This window comes from Haliaeetus leucocephalus, unplaced genomic scaffold, assembly GCF_000737465.1.
Source record: "Haliaeetus leucocephalus isolate CR32 unplaced genomic scaffold, Haliaeetus_leucocephalus-4.0 Scaffold545, whole genome shotgun sequence".
Lineage (NCBI taxonomy): Eukaryota > Metazoa > Chordata > Aves > Accipitriformes > Accipitridae > Haliaeetus > Haliaeetus leucocephalus.
Window position 1 is genome coordinate 5,123,591 of NW_010972981.1, and position 17,554 is coordinate 5,141,144.

Genomic DNA, 17,554 nt, shown 5'->3' on the forward strand with positions numbered 1-17,554 from the left:
TGGTGGAAGGTTAAACCGTCCTTTGGCACTACTTGTAAAAAAAAAAAAAAATCGCAATGTGATGAGCTTTCTCTATCATTATATTCTCTTACATAAATCTGACTTAGTCTGTCTTGAATCCCAAAATTGTGTTTTAACATTCCCTTTCCAAATACAGACTACCAAAGACCACAAATAGTATTGCAGCCAACTTAATTCATGGTCTCTCAACATTCTTAAAGGTTTGTAATATCGATACTAATTCACAAGATGCTGGAAGTAGTTATAAGAGATTTTCACTTTATAGAGATCTACCGGAGGAAAAAAAATCCGTTTGGTTTTAAGTAGATGTAATTTTTAAGAGGTTAAATGTTAATAAAATTAATGCTAAGCAAGATGCTACAAACCATTTATCTTTTTCCAGCTGCTTAGGACCACATTAGCCTTCTCATAAATGAAGCCCACCAATCTCATGAGAACACCTCTTTGCACCTCATCTGTCCCTAACAGATGAGGGCCTTTTTGTGAGGTGTTATGTGGTTTTACTTCATTTTATTCTTAAATTCTCATAAAAGCCCCAAAACACTACATTTCAAAAGTACGTTGAGTTGAATACTGGATGGAACTTGAGAAAAAAAAAATATACACTGCAACAGTGAATCACATGGTAACAAATCAAGAAAGACCAATGCATTAAAGCAACTGGAAATGCAGGTGCAAAATAAACACCCTGTATTTTGGGTCCTGCATTTGAAAATAGAGATAACAAAGTGTATTTTAATTTCTAACTCAGACTAATAAAAGTAAATTCCAAATGATTCTATCACTGGCTTAACTCACTGTTTTGAATAAGTAATAGCACTTTCTACCCCACAGCAAGACACCACAGCTCTTCTAAAACAAAGTACAATCATTTAATCTGCTCATTTATTCAACACTATTCTCTGCTCTTTTCTGGTACCTAGATTTCAGTTCAGTCCAAACTATTAATAGATGGTTTGCTATCCAGAGCTTGACAATCTTTATGTGGACTTAAGGGACCACAACATACAGTCATGCCACTGGTTTAAAAAAGTGCTTATTTTGGAAAATAGTCCTCACAAATAGTAGGACTATGGGTTTTTTTAAGAGCAGGATTTTTAGTTACAACCCATACCTTAACCGGCTTCAATCCCCAAAACTTATTTATCATGACATTAATTGTGCCTTAAAACAAAAAAAGTATCATGGCCTGGGAAAAGTTAAATAGAAAAAGGAGTAAGCCAAATCACTTGAAGACCACAGACAAAAATCCTAGACTTACTGTTCGGGGGGGGGGGGGGGGGGGGGAGAGAGGGAAAGACGGGAACCAACCTACCACCACCTCCGCAATTGAGCTTACCATTTAATGAAAAAAAAAAAAAATTATTACAATTCTGCCCTGCCCATCTGCTCTGAGTCTGAACAGTCATAACTCTGCAACAAACATTTTAGCTTGTTCTTAAAAACTTTCATATAAATATACTGTAAGACTAAACTGAAGCAACAGATTTTACGCTTAGCCAAAACATTTTTTTTTTCTCTCTATTCAACCAAGCATGTAACCAGTACACCTGCACTGTAAGAGCCTGGTAAAAAGGTTCACACCCAAAAGAGTAGTTACGAGTAAGAACATGCCCATTTTCATAGCAGACTAAATCTTGCTGCTTGTCCTATGACGACTAAGTATAAAACAAAGTCAGTTCTGCATAGCTGGGAAATGAAATACAAGGCTTGCTCGATAACATTTTTCTCTCATCAAGCTCTCTCGACAGGCAGCTCTGCTCTGACGCAGTGCTATTCACATTATGCAGCAGCAAAGTACAGCTGTGCACACAAATTAATTCTCATAACTATACATCCTCCCTCGAAGTTTCTTTCTTCCCTTTAAAAGTAAGGACTGTTCTTCAGCTTTGCCACTTAATGACTGAAAAATTTATCATCATTTCATGTATGAGGTTATGGTTTAATATAAATTACACTGTAATCCTTTTGGAAATACTGGGATTTATCAAAGTGCAGAAGAATGCACAATACAAAACAGATTTCCCTGCCTTAAAAACAGAGTGGTTGAGCTGATGTTTCTGGTCCTGACTATGAGCCTAAAAAGAAGTTTCTGTTCTACTAGCCTAATTCCCCCCCCACCACCCATAAACTCAAATATATACACTTTTAACTAAAGCTAGGAGCAAACTGTTCAACCATTTTATGCACGTTAATTTCTTAACGTTACTATTCATTAGCTTCACGGTGTCTACATAAACCCATAATGATTGATTAAACCCCTATATGAAGTTTAAAAAACAATCCTAATTTTCTTAGAAATACATGGTTTGGTTTTGATGTGGAAAAACGCAATTTTCCCCAAACTGAAGATCTGCATTTTGTTTAGTATCTCTTTCCCTGCTATTACCTGACAACATGGCAGTAATAGATAGGACCTCATTAGAACAGTTGTAGTCACAACTTGCAATAACCATTTTAGCCAGTTGTGGGTCCAATGGAAATTCAGCCATCATGGATCCCAACTCAGTCAAGTCTCCATCATCATTTAAAGCAGCCAGATAATTCAAAAGCTCTAAGGCTCTCATCAGAGTTTCAGGAGCTGAAGGAAAAAAGTATTTAGGTAGGCATATTAATCAAACTTCTCTGAATAAGCAAAAAATGAGGAAGCATACTACTATAAGCCATCTTATTTTTCATTCTCTATTCAACTGACTTCCAAACACAAAATTGTTACCAAATTCAGTTTTATACATCCAGACATGAGTAAGGGGCTGGGGGGAAGAATCCCATTAGAATAGCTCTTAACTGGATCAAAAGCTTTGAATATTTGAAGATTACTGCTTTTCAAAATTCAGACAGCAGTGGCATTTTGAAATATTCAGTATCATAGTAATATCATTTTCCCCCTCAACACACTGATGTGTTTTCCATTGTTCCATACAAAATAGATCAATAGTCCTAAAATCTCAGCCATGTCAACTTTAGATATCTAGTCTTTCACATATCTGAGCCTGTAAGAATGTTCTCTTAATACTGCATTCCTCATAGCAAGCATGTATTTCACCCACAAAGCAAAACAGAAAGAAATCCAAAAGCTATCATACATGCTGCACAGCACAAAGAATGCAATTGTTCTGAAGAGCTATTTAAAAGCTTACAGATTATAATTATTTTTTTTAGTGGGAAGAAAAACAACCAACTTTGATGTATTTATACATGACTGATCTACGGTTTTAATTAGCAATATAGCCCGTTTATTTTTAAAGTATATATGAGCATTTAACACTGTTAGAAAGGAGATGCACATTAGCTTTATAGTTTGAGCCAAACCCATGTATTCAGCTTTAAAAATGCTAGCCAATTTAATTTATGTACAGTTGTTAACTGATGCACAATTAGAATGTATAATCGACGCGATAAGTAAAAAAAACCTCATCAAGTAATAGATTTTCTAATGCCCATAATTTTGTCTTATCCTCTGCAGGTAAGGGGCATTCAGTAGATTCCTTGGTTCCATTAAAAGCTGTTATGCAGACAGAAACATAAAAAACTTGCTTTGATAAGACACAGAGCACTAAATTCCAGGATAAACAAGCGACATTCATTACGGATTACAGTGAAAACAGTAAATAAACATAAAAGAATTCATCCCATGTTGTTATATAAAATGTTCACCAAAATAAAGATTTCAGAAGTCAAAACGTAACACCTACAGTAGACAAGATAAAATAGAAATAGATACCTGGAGGATCCATAAAATCAAAGTGCACCAAATCATCTATACCAAGCTTCTTGAGCTGCAATACTACAGATCCTAAGTTAGACCTCAAAATTTCAGGGTATGTGTTGTCCTGGAGGGGAGGGAAAGAAAGAAAATTCAGAACACTTGTTCTTCCACTTTAAACTACACAAGCATTCAAATTCTGATTTTGTTTGGTAGCACGGCACTTGCCTACCCGCATTGACCAGATGTTCCTATACACGCAGTCTAAAAAACGTAATCTTACCTGCATTTCAGTTTTGTAAGCCTTCTCTGTATAAAGCCTGAAGCATTTGCCTGGTCTAGTACGACCAGCACGGCCAGCTCGCTGCTGAGCAGAAGCTTTACTAATTGCAGTCACCAAGAGAGACTCCACTCTGATGCGAGGATTGTATACCTATTTGAAAGTGGAATCAGAGCAGGAAAGAAGGAAAAGAATGACCACTGCTCATGGGTAAGACAACTATCTAAAAAAAACAAAACAAAAAACCAAAACCCTGCTTTAAACCTATTTTCAAACACTGCTTCTGCCTAGGAAGTCACAAGTTGTATGTATCTGAAAGAAGAAAAAAAAAAATGGCTACAAAAGCCTCTGGATCTGTGACAGAACGCTTCAAATACAACTGTCTAGAGAACCACATTTACCTTTTATTCATTTGCTAACAACTACTCTTGCCAGGCTCCCTGTCCTCCTTAAGTGTGTGTATTTTTAGAGAAGATTTTCATAGCAGAAGTGTGTCCAATGTGTTCTATAGAGAGCTAAACACACCCTTGATGCTCAAATAATTCCATGAAAAAAAAAAGTTGTCTTGATACAATTATAAGGCTGAATAATCATGTTCTAGAGGTCAGAAAAATCTAACATTAAGGTTGAACACAACTGTAAAAATCAGACCGATGACAAAGCAAGACTGTTTTTCAAGAGTACATGCAGACTGTCACGATACAAAATATATGCTGGAATTTACTGTAAAAATTCCATTGCAGTCATACATAAACAGCAGCCTTGCCAGCTCAACAGAGCTCATGGAAAAGAATATACTGTTAAAAAAAAAATTAAAAGGAGTAATCAGATAGTAGTTTCAGTTGAAGATGTTCTTTGGTCCATGCTTTAACACCATCCAGGTGTGAATAGGTATAAAATATGTACAAAAACTTTATTTCTTACTACAGAAGGTATTCTTCCAGTATAGGAACTACTTGTGAAAAAAAACCTCAGCCTAAACACTGATTGAAACTTGTGTATGAAGATGCATTGACTGTATTTACATTCTGCTGTATCTTTCATTTTGCAAAAGTTTAAAAGGCTGAGAATGTGTATGAGTATTAAAGGAAAAGTTTAAGTAGCCAAAGACAGTTATAATTAGCAAAAAAATTAAAGATTAAGAGATTTGTATTTTATTCTTTCTTTAGTTATTGGCTTGACTGTAGCAATTCAGTTCCTCTGAAAATCCCATAATGTTCCAAGAAGCACAATACAAGCACAATGACTATCTTCAGGGCTGCAAAACTACATGATAAATACTGACTAGAAACAGTACTACCCTACGTATCATTTCTCTGTTCTCATTTTAGTGATGGAGTTTTCTACGCTAACATGACTTAAAAGAAGAGATGGCTTCTAGCACCATTTTTATTTACTTTCATATTATTTCTTGGTTTTACTTGAGCATTCTCAAGCACAGACACACAGTACAAGACCACCCTTCCTGAAGTATCTAGGAAATCCATAGTCCAGGCTAACTCTCAAAATTCTCACATTTCAATTTCTTGAAAATAAAATTCTTCTGCACTGCACTGTTTTGGACTGCTCTAGATATCTAAAGTTTGCAGACTCAGTGCAAGCCTACCATAAGTTAAAAATAAAACAAAACCCAAAACAACCAAGGTTAAGATTTCAATTGGGAAAAGACCTATCAATGTTTAAAAAGGGAAGAGTTACCCACACAAACCAGATTCCAGTGTCTTTCCTACTGTAAAGAAACAGAAAACAAAATAGTATTTACCTTCTGTTTTGCAAAGCCAGGATCAATCACAAACACAACACCATCTATTGTTAATGATGTCTCAGCAATATTAGTGGACACAACCACCTGCCGGAAAATAAAACAGTAAATGGAACTACTTTGCCCTGAAGATGAAGAGCTCTGATTCTGTCTCTGCACCAGGAGTTTTCAGCAAACTTTCCTCCACTTCATCAATAACCCCCAGACCTGTGCTCCAACACTTTTACAAGACAATCTGAAATCAACTGGATTAACTTCTATTGAGATCAGAGCAGTTTTTGTCCACTGTTTCTACTCCCCTATGTCTCTATTAACAATATAACAAATGTTACTTTTGAGAAAAAGAAACAGAAGAGCAAATATTTTCCTTACAAAACCACGATTCAAAATTTTTCTCACATTGCTGATACAAAATGACAAGTTACACTGGATCCCTTTAACATCATGTGTTAATTCCAGCTTATTAACTTTTTTTAAAAGCCTAAACAGGGCAAAGTGGTTAAATAATATTAAATCAAAGGTTATATAACTGTGCCAGCACAGTATGTTCTTTTATACTGTTTGGAATAAAGCAGTTATCGATACATTCCAGCTAAAATCCTGAACAATATGTATTTAATTTAAAATTTGTCTTTTTAAATTACCAGATATTCAAACACCTTTACATATTTTTAAGGTTACATTCTTAAATTTTTATAAACTTTCTGAAGGTTAAGTCTCATGCAAAAAATTAAAGCAAAGGTGATATCCAAGTTCTGAGGCTTGATTCACCATCATTTAAATTTTATGTCCAGAGATGCGGTGTAACAGTCTATAGATATCATTAGCTCTCATCCCAATAGCGACCACATTAAATCACGTTATTAGCAAGTTTAATCAGCTACCTCAGAAAGACCCAAAACCTGTTCAAGCACTTCATCAAAACTACTTACCTTTCACCTCTTAAAGTCAGAGCAGTCTGTCATCATTGTTTTCAGTTTAACAATTAGAATTTGAGAGACCCCTAACAATTTGTTCAGAATTACAATGACGCCAGTGGCTGGACTAGATTGATAATCCTGCTGATGACTCTTCCTCCTAGCTGATCACTTTGCCAGTCAGCTACTTATTACTCTCAGCTTGTCTCTTCTTAAGTAGACTTAAGGCCTAAGCTTGCCAAAATACTACTATATATTGAAAGCACTACTTCAGTGGAAAAAATTTGAAATTAATTTGGGATTACGGTGTTCCACCCTGAAACAACGTGCTACTTAGAACTCCTTGAACACACAAAAAAAAATTCCCCATACACCTTTCATTCACAGGTAACCTGCAGATTAGTCAGATAAAAGCCAGGAACATCAATGCAATTAACTGCTGACACAAAAGCACAACACATTTTCCTAAAACACCTGCAATTCATTAAATATGCAAATTAAACTAGTACTCCCATGTTAAAAGACTAGTCAACCCACATTCAGTTTGCTGTTACAGAATATACCTTATTTAAAAGTCTCAGCTTTTTCCAGATCTACTGACATATGGATGCATCCATACACAGAATCTTCAAATACCAATTACAGAGTGTCATGGTTTAACCCCAGCCAGCAGCTAAGCACCACGCAGCCGCTCACCCACTCCCCCCCCACCCAGTGGGATAGGGGAGAAAATCATGAAAAAGTAGTAAAACTCGTGGGTTGAGATAAGAACGGTTTAATAGCACAGAAAAGAAAAAACTAATAATGATAATGATAACACTAATAAAATGACAACAGTAGTAATAAAAGGATTGGAATGTACAAATGATGCACAGGGCAATTGCTCACCACCCGCCGACCAACACCCAGCCAGTCCCCGAGCGGCGATTCCCCACCCCCACTCCCCAGTTCCTAAACTAGATGGGACGTCCCGTGGTATGGAATACACCGTTGGCCAGTTTGGCTCAGGTGCCCTGGCTCTGTCCTGTGCCAACTTCTTGTGCCCCTCCAGCTTTCTCGCTGGCTGGGCATGAGAAGCTGAAAAATCCTTGACTTTAGTCTAAACACTACTGAGCAACAACTGAAAACATCAGTGTTATCAACATTCTTCACATCCTGAACTCAAAACATAGCACTGTACCAGCTACCAGGAAGACAGTTAACTCTATCCCAGCTGAAACCAGGACACAGAGCAGTGTCAAAAGGTTTTGGTCCCGCTTTTAATCACCAGTTTCTATCAGGACACTCAATACTGTTAGTATACTTAGTCCACAAAGGTCCAGCAACTTAACTTGTACTTGAATTTGCATAACTTGTTGTGTACGATTCAAGTACTTTCCAAAGGTAGAAGGAAAAAGTTATTTACACACTGGACTCTCTTGTACATACAGATGTCATTTGTTAATGTCACATTGCTTAAAAGCCATAATTAGTGAATGTAAACATACACAAAATTTAAGAAGAAACCTGAGGAAGTTACGCTACATCTTTCAAGCCTAAATCAAAGTATGAAGTTAGTTGGAAAGCAAACAAGTGATATTAATGCTAAGCTACATAAAATAATAAATTACACCTAATTAGCTTTAACTACAGTTTTGCAATTACTGAAATGGTTACATTAAAAATGTTTTTAAGTATCAGATTAGGAGTTTGAGACACCAAAGAGTTTTAGAGATTAATTTGAACAAGTTACGTTGAATATTAAAATATACATAGTATCTATTTTTATAAATTTATCTATATTGCACATACATTAACTAGTAATGCTTAAGACTCCTGAAACAGAAGATAGAACGCAGTTTGGAAAGAAGGGATAAGATAGGAAAGCAGAGTAGAAAGGCTCCTTGTTAAGTCAACTTCATCTTCCTCCCCAGTATAAATGAAATACTCTGATTAACAGTAACTAGTAAAAGCATTTTTTGTCTTTAATCTTAAGCTTTCTTGCAATAACAGCTAGTCTTGCCTAGCACATCTAAGAGGACAAAAAAAGTGCTAAGTTACCAAGCTATATCAGTACTAGCTGTTACCATCACTACTACTGCAGGATGCCACGCAACTTCCAGTATCTTCCTTTCTTTCACAAAGTTAAAGCTCAGGAGATACTTATTCAGATACTGCAAGCACTTAAGTTTTTACGACCATTAGATCCTTTGAAGTGATTCATCAGACCTCCTGCTAGCTCGCTCTCCTCAGCAGTTCTAAAAACTAGGTTGAACTCCCACAGGACACTGTGTGAGAGCAGACATTTTGTAAGATAGTGGAGGCACAGCAACACATGATCTTACTTTACATAACTTGATCACTACGACTAACAAACTAAAACAACATTTAAACACATTTACAATACACAGACACACTTTCACTCATTGCTAGATTTGTTATGGAGCTAAAAAACAAAATACAGAAGCCAGAACATTTCAGCCAAAGCAGGCAGAGAGGAAAAGTGGTCTTTTTTAATTAAAAAAAAAAAAAAGAAAAAAAAGAAAAAAAAAAAAAACACCCACACCACAAGATAATGGCTTTATAGGTCTAAATTGGTTGCTTACGTGTTTTGTGCTTGCTTTTGCCTAGAGTTGATATCTTTCCAGAGTGACAATTTTTCTTGTAGCTTAATAGTTGCTACACTGAGAGTGTCGTCTTCTCAGACACTAGTACTGGGCTTTGTCAGTTCAACGTAATGAAAGCTACACACTGCATCTGTTATCCTCTTATCAAGAAAACCACAAACCACCTATTTTGAAGTGCACAGTTTTAAACATGAATGAAAATTTAATGAAATACACAGCTATCACTTTTTTATCACTGAACAGTGATTTCATTCATTTAAGTCATTGCTAACACAATCTTGTTGCAGCATTAGTTTCATGATTTCAGACTGAACACTTTCTGCAATCAACTTCAATAGGAAAGAGAGGATCGTTTCGTTAAATTTATTAAGTGATTTATTATTCCAGAACACTAGAAAGTTGTCACTAATATTCTACATGCATCGTACTGCACAAAAAAGCAAATAATCAAGGAACAAACCCTGTGTAGAACAGATAGTATGATTCAGCTTTGACCTCCAAAATCTTAACTTTGTGATCACTACAGTTTCATGTAGCATTAGTTTAACTTGAGAAAGCTCTATTAAGACTCCTTTGAAGTGTTCAGTTTTAGAGAAATAATCACATAGTTTTTAATGTGGTTTATGTGAACATCTGGGAATTGAACTATTAATTTTATGAAGAGCATTCACTAGTGCCGTTTCATGTTTTTCAGTTTCTCGATTCATTTTGCCCAATGAAAGAACCTAGATTCCTTGCTTACTACTACAGAAAACACAAACCTCTGACTTCAACATACTTGTTTTAACTTGTACCTTCTCATAAACCTTAAAAAACAGACAAAACCTGCCTGATAACATCCCTTGAAGAGATGGGGGGGTGTCGTTTTTGAGTTTGTTTTGTTGTTGTTGTTGTGTTTTATTGTTTGGTTTTTTCTAAACAAAATGGACTATCTCAGAGTAATTACTTAGAGGGAAAAATCCCATCCTTCCACATAAATCACATGGTTGTCAAATTCAGTATTTAATCTGACTTATCATATTTCACATAAGAAACTTAAATAAATGCCACTCTATTCAGTCAAATCAAATTGTTACTAAAAAATTCTGGCCTTAAGAGATGGAAGCCAGAATTTTGAACTGCACTGAGAAACAAGCTCCAAGTTATCTAAAAATTTTAGTGTGATAAAATACTAAGGCTTCATCAAAAAAACCTTCTACTTGTTGCTGTCCAAATATACTTTAAACAGCTGAAACTCATACTTAATTGCCCACACAACTGTGAGTAGCTAGTTACTGAACAGCATACTAAAACAGCATACTATTTACCTTTCTTCCTATTGCTCCGTTTTGTTTTTTCGGTGGGGGAGGTTCAAAAATCCTTTGCTGTTGCTGTGGAGGAAGGGTGGAATACAATGGAATGATTTTGATGTCACCAACTTCAGGGCCTAAATCATCAATTTCACGTTTTATCCTCTTGCAAGCTTCATCAATCTCCTGCAAAAGAAAAATACTCGTTAAAAGAGAACTCCATGAGAGAGTGCATCTTATTTTAGAGTGTCTTATGACAATTATATTAGGTCTACACCCTAAAGAACAATTAGAATAACTTCTATTTAAAAAAAATAAAATTTAAAAAAAAAAAAAATCACAGTGCTTACTGAGTTTGCAATTGAATTTCCACAATATTTCAAGATGCTTCAGCTTCTATACTCTAATGAACAGCCTAATTTGCATTCAACATCCTTTTTCTTTTAGTCATGTTTCCTAATTAATTCTCTACAAATTGTACTAAAATTGAAATCTCTCACCCTGGAATATTAAACTGCACTCATGACCTTTTCAATTTTCACAATCTAGAAGAAACTGATGTGCAAGATATTTAAAATAAGCCAATTAAGCTTTAATGTCACGTATCACTAATGCAATTATATGGAAGATTTGCTTCATTGTACCTAATGAGAACAAACACCTTTACAGTATAAACATGGATGCTCAAAACCAAACCTCTCAATCCAGTGTTTCAGATTTTACTTTAAAATTAAATGAAATCCCATTTAAGCTTAAGGAAAGTCAGTGAAATACTCTGAAGATGAGAAAGCTTTTTCATGCCTTTTTTACATCTATTTTCTACAGTATTTGCTAGCCTATTTTCTGACTAGCTTACCATACAAAAAAGCCCAATCATTTATAATTCCATTTAATTTTAAAACAACTACATTTAAGTCAGCTAGGGGACCCACAGTTATGAGAAGATTTAATGAAAATTAAAGTGCACAGAACTTCAGGTTAATGAGTAACACAATTCATTAACTTCAACTTAAAAATTACAACAGAGTCTCCACTGGTATAACTAACAGGCATGCTTACCAACTACTGATATTCCAGCTGAACCACTGATGGGAGAATGAAGTCATCATGACAAGCAACAGTAGGCAAAAGCAAAAAATGGCTACAGAGGCCAGACCTCCCTTATCACAAATAATTCACCAGCCTGAAGCTGAAGTGATGCTTAAGACCCTCAAACAAATACACAGAACAGGTTAATCTAAAGGCTCTGTAAAATTACTGCTTTAAACTGTAATTAAAAAAGAAAAGCAGACTCCTTTTTAGAAACCATAAATTCAGATAGATCCTCGAACAAATCTGTGTCTTTTTCATTTGTTCCTAAAGAGACTTTTAAGTTTTCAGCACAACTGTATTGAATGTGTTTTAAAGAAGCACAGACAATACAAAATTCATGTTCTGTATTGATCAGCATATATAATTAAGGTAAGCATGGCAAAATGAAGGCTCTTCCTCTTTGATGTCAAAGAGCTCTTTAGTAGTAAGCCTAATGCTTTCTGGTATTATCTTGCCAATTTGAATGAACTGCAGATATTTACAAAAAACCTTTTAAACAAAGGTGCACTTTGCCAACAAATCCAATACACCCTTCATAAAATGCAAGAGGCATACAAGAAACTGAGCTGGAATGCCCCCTACTGGTTTATTAACAGAGAATGAATTTCTTTACACAGATGTCAGTATCTGGTCTTCTGCTGATAAATCCCTTTAAGATTCAGTCATAGCCTCCCAGTGAAAAGGAAAAACCTAACTTAATTCACAGATCATACACAGTAGGTCAGTAAGTTAATACTTTAACAGTGGTGCCTATGTAAAAAGACAACATGTTAAAAGTAAATAGTTGACTAACTAGGCAGCGACACTCCCTCTCAAATTTGTACCCATTCAAAGTCTTGACAAGCTAATACTTGGGCCTGTTAAATATTTAATACAAAATTAGATTGTATCTTTCAAAAAAACCACAACCCACAAGCCAAATGCTAAAAGAAAAATACAGCACAGACCTTAGTTCCTGATCTGAAGGTCACTACATTGTTTCATGGAATTTGAGCAGATTACACTGTGTAACTGGGAAAGCTCTGATGCTGGACAGGATGCTTAACCTTCAACAATAAAGACTAGAGACTCCAGGACAGTTATAAGACTTAAGAGACAGTAAAATACAAGCAGTGATAAATGAAAGCACTACACTCTTCAGGCCACGTGTTCACAGCCACCTATCATCTTTCAGAAGAAATCAAAGTGTTGTTTCTCCCTAGAGTTTCCCAATGTAGTTTCAAAGTATCCCTACTCAGGACTCATTAAAACAGTTCAACATAGAGATGACAAGTGCATATATAACCATTACTCTCTGCAGATTTGCAGAGGTAACTGCAGACCTCTCATCATAAACTGCTGAAAGAAGGATGCAAGTCACCAAGAGCCACTGCCACTCATCTAAAGACAGTAAAAGAGAATTCTTTAGAATCTAAATGTTTTAATTAAAAAAAAAAAAAGAAAAGGGGGGGGGGGGGGGGAGGATAGTTTCCTTTTATTTACCATGCTGGCAAAAAACAGTATCTCTACTTCAACGGTATCCACAACCACCCTCCAATTCCAGCAGACAACTAAAACTGGTATCCCAAAGTACACAATCTAGAAGGAATATGCATAGTAAGAATAGTTTGAAAGTATTAAGGATTCATTTAAGTGTTAAAGATTCATCTGTATCACATGAAAACATTTAAGTCTGGAAATACAAGAGATACAGTTGAAGGCAGAATCCTAACTTTAATCCTCTCAAGATTCAGCAAGTCCAATTCAATAGTCCCAACTTACTAAAGTATGAAAGGCCTTTTTTTTAAAAAAAAAAAAAACAAAAAACAAAAGTCCACACATTTAAATATTTGCACACCTTCTACTCCAAATCCATTATAAAACCCCTTGAAGACAGATTATTCCATCAACCCACACGTAAGAGGAGGTTTTTCTTCTTGGAGGGAAAAGCAGGAAGGTAGAGTGAACTTGCCTTGTATTTAGATTATGCCTGCAAAACTCCTCAGAGCCCTGACTATCACACTAACTACTTGAGACAGCGGGTACCAGGGTACTAGAAGCAGGAACAGACACAGGATCAAGTAGCCACAGTTAGAGCCATGACTGCCCAGTGCATCAGCACAAAGACCTGCTTCAGAATTAATCAAAAGAAGAAAGTAGGCCTAACATGCAAAAAGTGTGAGGTTTGGGCAATGCTGAAGTTACTAGATTGAACTTGATCCTAGTTCCTCACAAAACCAAAGACTTCTTAGGAGTATTATTTGAGAAACATTTCTCAGTAAAATTGTAGGCAATGAAATTGTCCATCGGTGTACTCATTCTAAAAAGAGCCAACTACCAAAAGGTAAATAGTAAACAGACCACAAAAAGCGGAAAGGTTACACGCTAGCTAAAATGCTCATTTATCTCAAGCTGTAAGTGCCACATAGACTCAACATATCTATACTTCACAACACCTAGTCATCAGAATTGTCCCAGACAGTCTACTATGTACTTTAAAGTTTCCAAAAACTTCTTGCTTAATCCAATCAAAATGGATTAACAATATATATACAGTATCTATAGCTCAGCTGCAACACTATGGAAACTAGAATCAAGCAGCAGTCAAGAACTCTATAGTAGTACACTTTGAGTATTAATGTGGAGCCCTGAACATTCTTCCACACCCTCAATAGCATATGCCATTCTCCTTGGAAAAGCTCCAAAGACTGACAAGAATCAGCACAGAGAAAATACTTCTCTTTATGGATATACTAGTGATCAAGGATGTAATGGGGTGGTGAGTATTTTTCAACCAGGAAAACCAAAGTCATCTAAACATCCAAGTGAGAGAGTCAACAATTTGTATTTTGTACCTACAGCTAATAAAGACAGTTTACAAAAGGAAAAAAACAGTAACCAGGAAAATAATTTAATCAAGATTATTATTAAATCAAATTTAAGCTAATTTAAATGGTATTCCTTCCAAGAAATTGGTGTGATTAAGGCTGGTTCTACACACAATCCTGAGCAGGCTGCTTGCTTTCCATATGACTGGTAGACAACAGGCAGGATTTAGAATACCTGTCAAATTAGGTGGATTTCATTCAGGAGCTTAAGTATCAGAAAGCAATTCTGAGACACCAAAAAGCATCAGGATTTCAAGAGGAACTTCCCTTGTGCCACAAATTCCAGCAAGACTTAAATCTGTATGGGAACCGATGCTTAACAGTGTCTTGTTTAGAAAATAAAGCAAGAACAGGGTGCACAGTTTCCCTGACTTATTAGAAAACAGTAGTGCAGCCATCTATATTTTCACATAACAGTAAGTAGGTTACTTATGCCTCCTGAATCTGACAGGATTTTTACTCCATCTTAACCCACTTTTCCAAAGAAAAGGCAGGCCGATGACTAGTGCCTAAAAAAAAAAAAAAAAAAAAAAAAAAAAAAAAAGAACAACACACACCACCAAACCCACACACACACTTGGATGCAGTACTTTTTATTCTTCTCACTGACACTGTGTTTCTGTGCAGCTAGAAACGCAAAGATCCACCAGACCACAGGGAAACTCAAAGTTTAAAGCCCATTGACAAAAGGAGTCATGAATTCTCAGAATGCCAGAATTGGTGCTTATATTCCATTTTAGCATCCTCTGGACGGGAACATCTCTCTTTACATCAAGCTCAAGAAATTAAAAAGAACAGTGCTTTATTTTCCCTTTCTCATGGCAGACCAATAGATCTGCAAGTGAAATAACTGGTTATATTAAATGATTCACGCTGACACCGAGCATAACTTTTGCTCCAGTGAAATACAGTGAGAAAACTTCATCTAACCTTGTATAACTACACATACAAGTAGTCAAAAGCCAAAGCAGCAGTCCTGAGACACATACACTCACTCAGGAACGGTGTTAAATACTATAGTAACAGTACACAAAACATGCACACACTTTGAAAAAGGTTACACATCTTAAAGTATCGACAGAAAACAAGAGAGCTATAGGTGCTTTTCAGGCCTAAAGAAGGTGTATTTAATGCTTCAGGCTGTGGTCATAATTAAGTATTCCAAAGCACTTTTAACCATTCAGTGAGATAAACGTATTCAATGTCACCTGGAGATATTTCACAGCTAAAATTGCTGGACTGCAACTGTGGAAACAGACCTGGCTGCATTTACTCTTTGTACAATGAGTATTGAATGCTGCTCTCCAGTCAACAGCCTCTTACTACTTTGCAACACTTAAACAAACCACAGAAAGCACTAGCTGCAGGTTAATTTCTTTAACACTCAAGATTGTATTTTCACAGTCTGCCCCTTTATCTTCCATCTCTCTCACAATGCCCAGTAATGCTTCAATCCCTCATCCCAGAACATGCAGAAAAACTACTTCAGCTAGAACAAGACAGAGGGTAGAGTTGAATTCCTATCCTTCTCCTATGTAAAACTAAATCATTTTTTCTTCTATCACCTTTAATAGTGCTAAAGTTTCCTTTTTATCCCTCACTGCAGAAAGTATATATAAAATCTTCCACACTGCTCAAAGGACAGCATAGGAAGGGGACAAAAGGAAGGTTTCCCAAGAAGCCTGGGAAGACACAACGAAAAGCTATCAGTACTTGAAACCAAGAGGGACAGAACTGATAGTTTTCCTATGGCTTAACTTCAAGAGTACCACTCACAGGACTAACACTTAAATCCCACCCAACCTCTCCCTTCTCTTTGATTTGTATTAGTAAATACTAACAAGACAGTAATACTAAGTCCTGTTCACATTTTCAAAGTAATATTTAGCAATACTCTTTTTTCTAAAATCGCACTTTTGAAAGCCTTAGCATAGAAAATCTAGGTATGACTTTTAAACATGGTCTGTGCCAGTTTAATTTAGAAACATGTTGGTTCCTCAGGCTCTGTGTCAGAGCATACAGCAAAGAAAGACACCAGGTTGGAAGGGACCTCAAGGATCATCTGGTCCAACCTTTCTTTGCAAAAGCAGGGTCTCGACAAGATGGCCCAGTACCCTGTCAAGCCTAATCTTAAAAGTGTCCATTGTTGGGGAATCCATCACTTCCCCAGGAGATTATTCCAATGGCTGATTGTTCTCATTGTGAAAAATTCTCCTCTTGTGTCCAATTGGAATCTCCCCAGGAGGACCCTGCATCCATTACCCCTTGTCTTTGCAATGTGACGCCTTGTAAAAAGGGAGTCTCCATCTTCTTTCTAGCCACCCTTTAAATACTGGAACATGGTGATAAGGGCTCTCCTAAGCATTCTTTTCTCAAGGCTGAACAAACCCAGTTCTCATATGGCAAGCTTCCCAGTCCTTTGATCATCTTTGTGGCCCTAAGTTACTGAGTTAAATTGTTCCCACTAAGCTAACAATTCAATAACCTGAATTTCCTTCCCTTTTGTTTGTGTGCAGGACCCATCCCTGCTGCTATGGATAAGGCTTGAAATTACACTGATACTAAACAGCAGTTACCAAAACAATCGACCGCAAGTTACCCTGAGCCACCAAAGTACTTGAAGTGCTGGCATTCATTCTGGCTCACAGGCCAAACTGGTATATGTAAACATCCATTTAACTTGCTGGTCAGGCTCCACTCAATCTCAAGATCTAAACTGTATCTCATTATCTTTAGAAAAAGTGTTTCTACAGAAAGATGGGGACTAGTGATGTCATTTTAAGCACATTTAATGGAACAATTCTAGCACTTGGCATGCAAAACAGAATTCAATTATTTTGTAAACATGGTCCTTGTGAACATTATTTCAGAAACCCTTTCTTCAGTTGACCCTGTATTAGAAGCACTTACAAAGAATCTCAAGAGCTGAGCAAAACTTCCAAGACTGCTCCAGTTAGAACATTAAAATCTTTTAAATAAGCGATGACAAGTCTTATCTACAGCAGATCAGCTGC

The 17,554-nt window shown here is 36.3% G+C and overlaps 1 protein-coding gene across 2 annotated transcripts in view; it reads right to left on the minus strand.

Annotated features, from left to right (window-relative positions):
• Nucleotides 1-17,554, minus strand: part of DHX15 (DEAH (Asp-Glu-Ala-His) box helicase 15) — a 47,664-nt gene that overhangs the window by 12,291 nt on the left and 17,819 nt on the right. For both annotated transcript variants that reach the window (XM_010576854.1, XM_010576855.1), the window contains exons 6-10: nt 10,600-10,767; nt 5,770-5,856; nt 4,011-4,160; nt 3,746-3,854; nt 2,411-2,602 (exon numbers count right to left, since the gene is read on the minus strand). In XM_010576854.1, coding sequence (XP_010575156.1) covers nt 2,411-2,602; nt 3,746-3,854; nt 4,011-4,160; nt 5,770-5,856; nt 10,600-10,767 — 706 coding nt within the window. The remainder of the gene's footprint in view (nt 1-2,410; nt 2,603-3,745; nt 3,855-4,010; nt 4,161-5,769; nt 5,857-10,599; nt 10,768-17,554) is intronic.